This window comes from Thamnophis sirtalis, unplaced genomic scaffold (genome assembly GCF_051295495.1).
Source record: "Thamnophis sirtalis isolate CommonGarterSnake01/CBP01778 unplaced genomic scaffold, rThaSir2_p1.2 scaffold_1, whole genome shotgun sequence".
In the NCBI taxonomy this organism is placed as follows: domain Eukaryota; kingdom Metazoa; phylum Chordata; class Lepidosauria; order Squamata; family Natricidae; genus Thamnophis; species Thamnophis sirtalis.
The window spans coordinates 125,849,903-125,854,083 of NW_028261381.1; the positions used below are offsets into that span (position 1 = coordinate 125,849,903).

Genomic DNA, 4,181 nt, shown 5'->3' on the forward strand with positions numbered 1-4,181 from the left:
AGATCTAGCTGTTCACCCAAGACTTTAGCAAGGGAGAGTGAGACCCCTCACTCTGTTTCATTTGATGTATAGTGCTTGTCATCTTTTATCTTTTAAGGATTTCATTACAATTTCTTCATTTGATTGATATGAGCTAACCATAGTCACACAAGAATCAATATTATTGTTTGCACAATATGTATTTATTTAAAACATGTATATATCCACCCATCTTATAAGAAACTCTGAACAGCTACCCATATTTGATGTCTAGTTAAATTTAACCTTGGTTTGAGTTTGTTTGTGTATGTACATCGTAGGATGTGCTGTAAACCCAGTCCATTTTGTTAATTTATTGCTCAGTCTATTGTGTGAACCCAGAAAACAGATTATTGAAATAACCAGTAATTATGTGCTGAGCAAAGGCAGTTGTGTTCAAAGCAAAGGTAAAGGACAGATAGATTTTATTTTCTGTTGCCTTTTCTTGTTTACTCATTTGCTCTCAACACCCAGAAGGAAAGAAAGGGCAGTCAGTTGAACAGAAATGTCAACAACAACATGCTCAGCAATGCTTAACACAGTTGACTCACTCCAAATCACCACCAACATGTGATAGTCTAAGCAAAGAACAGAGATCACCTGCAGTTTTGGGGGAAGCGTGACATTCTGGGTAAGATTGGGCTCCCTGGGGGGAAGGAAGGGGGAGGGACAGAAAGGGAGGGAGGGAGGGGAGAGAGAGAGGGGAGAGAGAGAGAGAGAGAGAGAGAGAGAGAGAGAGAGAGAATTGTGGTGACAGAGGGCAGAAAATGTAGCTTATTCTCACAGTTGCAGTTCACAAAAGCTTAGGACTTTTAATAAAATTGGCTGCCAGCAGGCTTCTTTTGACAGTTGCCCAAATGTTTTCTCCTGCTGAGCCAAACCCCCAAAACTTTAACCTTGGATTGTCTAAGGTGTGGACCTCACCCCATTCCTACGAGGTCTCTGTGCATCTGTACATATTGTTTTTTCTTATTGGTGTTGTTTTAATAGTTGATTGGGAGCCACCCAGAATATATGTATGAGTATACAGAATATATGTATATGGTGCATAAGCGCACCAGTGTGCCTATAGTCCCTGTCCTACTGTCCTCATTTATGTGTATTCATTCCTTTTGTTCATGTCCATGTTTATATTAACATCTGCTACCTTGTACATGTTTGACAAACCAATGAATAAGAATACAAATATATGATGGGTGGCTATATAAGTGTTTTGAGTAAACAAACAAACAAAAAGTTCCGAAGGGGGGAAAAAGACGCCCTCCTCCGGACTCCCACTCGGCCTTGGGCTCGCTCGCCAGAAGCAGGACGAACCGGCCCTCCAGCCGTAGGGAGTTGTTGTAGAGCACTTGTTGGCTCTCCAAAGCGGCGGCGGCGGCGTCTGTGTGAGCAAGAGAAGTCTTCTCTTGCAGGAGCAGATTGGCGGGAAGCAAGCGTGGGGGAGGGAGGGAGGTGCCCTCCCCGCCTTGTCCTTCTCCTCCTCCTCCCACCTCTTTTCTCCCCCTCGCTCTTCGTAGGTGCTGACGCGCCGCTCGCCTCCTATTAATCATCCCTGCGAGCCGACGAGCTGCAACTAATGCCAGTTGGGCTGGAGGCGGCGCGCAGCTCCGTCCCTTTTTCCCGCTCTCCCGCGCCCGGGCTGTGACAGGAGCAAAGGACGGCGGCACTCGCCCACGGGCTGCGCCCGGAGGAGAAAGGATGCTGAGCTGCCGCCGGGCTGTCCGGGCACTCGCGCCTCTCCCGCCATCCTGAGCTCGGGCCGACGGGGCGGAGGATGGCCCCTGCGCCAGGCGGGTGGCGGGCGCTGCTGGAGGCATGGACTCGGCAGCGGCTGGCAGGAACTCCTCCGGCCCCGCTGGCCCCAACGGCACGGTGAGCGGCGGCGGGGGCAGCGGAGGGGCCGGGGGGGCCGGCGAGTCGCCGGGCAGCGGCAGCGCCATCCTCATCTCCTTCATCTACTCCGTGGTGTGCCTGGTGGGTCTGTGCGGCAACTCCATGGTCATCTACGTGATCCTGCGCTACGCGAAGATGAAGACGGCCACCAACATCTACATCCTCAACCTGGCCATTGCGGACGAGCTGCTGATGCTGAGCGTGCCTTTCCTGGTTACCTCCACGCTGCTCCACCACTGGCCCTTCGGGTCGCTGCTCTGCCGCCTGGTGCTCAGCGTGGACGCCGTCAACATGTTCACCAGCATCTACTGCCTGACTGTGCTCAGCGTGGACCGCTACATCGCGGTGGTGCACCCCATCAAGGCGTCCCGCTACCGCCGGCCCACGGTGGCCAAGATGGTTAACCTGGCCGTCTGGGGGCTGGCCCTCGTCATCATCCTGCCCATCCTCATCTTCTCCCGGACCGAGGCCAACACGGACGGCACGGTGGCCTGCAACATGATGATGCCCGAACCTAAGCAGAAGTGGCTGGTGGTCTTCGTGGTCTACACTTTCCTCATGGGCTTCCTCTTCCCCGTGGTGGCCATCAGCCTCTGCTACATCCTCATCATCGCCAAGATGCGCGTGGTGGCGCTCAAGGCCGGCTGGCAACAGCGCAAGCGCTCCGAGCGGAAGATCACGCTCATGGTCCTCATGGTGGTCACCGTCTTCGTCATCTGCTGGATGCCCTTCTACGTCGTGCAGTTGGTCAACCTCTTCGTCGAGCCCGACGACGCCACCATCAGCCAGCTTTCCGTCATCCTGGGCTACGCCAACAGTTGCGCCAACCCCATCCTCTACGGCTTCCTCTCGGACAACTTCAAGCGCTCCTTTCAGAGGCTCCTGTGCCTTAGCTGGATGGACAACGCCGCCGAGGAGCCGGTCGACTACTACGCCACAGCCCTCAAGAGCAGGGCCTACAGCGTGGAGGACTTTCCCGCCGACAACTTCGGAGAGTCGGGCAGCGTGTACCGCAACGGGACTTGCACCTCCAGGATTACAACCCTCTGAGGGCAGCTTTCTGACTCGCCCGGGTCCGGGCCGAGCGGTGTGGAAGGGGGCGTGGGGAGTTCGGGTCAAGAGAAAGCCGGGAAGGAAGGCAAGGAGAGCGGCCCCAGGGACAGACTGCTCCCCCGCTGGCCATTTTCAGTTTCTAAACGGGCCCACTCGGCTGGACGCTCCTTCTACCTTCCCTGTTAAACAATGAGATCTTGGGCAGCCTGGACGGTTCTCCAGCTCTCTCCGCTTGCCTAGGCTCCGGAGCCTTGAGTCTTAGCCTAGCGCTTTCTTTGAGGTTTGGGGCCCGCGAGTCTGCTCTTCTTCATTGGCCATGGGCGTCTGGGCGTGGCATCAGGCTGATGACCACTGGATCGGCCGCGATATGCAAGTCCCGCGTGAAAGGTTGCTGAGCGCTGCTGGAGGGTTTTTGCCCCTGGCTTCCGAGGGAAAAAAACCCAAACCAAATCCGGACCTAGGTTGCTTTTATGTTTTGCAAGCAGCATAAAGAAATACAGGGGATGGGCTCAAAACATACCCCTGTAAAGCTGTGGGTATTCCTGGTGGTAGCGGGAGGATAGTGTGTTGTTTCAGAAGTTGGGACTGGGACTCCCTCTCGAGAAGCTCACAGAGTGTAATCAGTGGTTCGCCTGAGCCAACCAGCAGTATTGAAAACATACAAGCTTAGCTTTACAACGAGCCTTGTTGCTAAATCATTCCACAGTTCCTCTCTTTTTTTTTTTTTGCGGCGTGGGGGGGGGGGGATAATTCCAGATTGGCCAGAAGGTTGGCATAAATCCTTCTCACCCTTTCCAAGAACTTCCCCAGCAGGAAGCAAATGATCCCGAGGCAGTACAAAATATTAGATCACTTGGCAGCCCCAGGAGAAAGCTAACTATTCCATCAGCTTAATAGAAACGAATCATCTTATCTTTTCCCTCTGGGGTCCCTGCTGGGGGGACCAATCTCTGTTCACTGGCTTTGAGCAAGCCTGGGGGGAATGGCGATCCATCTGGAAAGGGAAAGGAAACCAGTCCAGTAGAAAGCAAGCGGGGTTTTGTTATCTCAAAGCAGCAGCTGGCTGTTGATAAGGAAGAAAGCCCCCAGCCAGCCACTCTTTCCCAGATGATTGTCAAGATCTGAGTCCTGAACTCCCAGCAGTGTTTCGTTTAGCGTTTTTTGAATCAAGGGGACAGCAAACTTACAGTCCTGGGCTGATATTTGTTACAAACCAC

The 4,181-nt window shown here is 53.5% G+C and overlaps 1 protein-coding gene across 1 annotated transcript; it reads left to right on the top strand.

Moving 5' to 3' along the window:
- The first annotated feature begins 1,591 nt into the window (after positions 1 to 1,591).
- On the top strand, positions 1,592 to 3,694 carry SSTR1 (somatostatin receptor 1). The gene has a single exon (XM_014053969.2). It carries the CDS (start codon positions 1,834 to 1,836, stop codon positions 2,959 to 2,961), a length of 1,128 nt encoding a protein of 375 aa, XP_013909444.1. The 5' UTR covers positions 1,592 to 1,833; the 3' UTR covers positions 2,962 to 3,694.
- Positions 3,695 to 4,181: the final 487 nt, after the last annotated feature.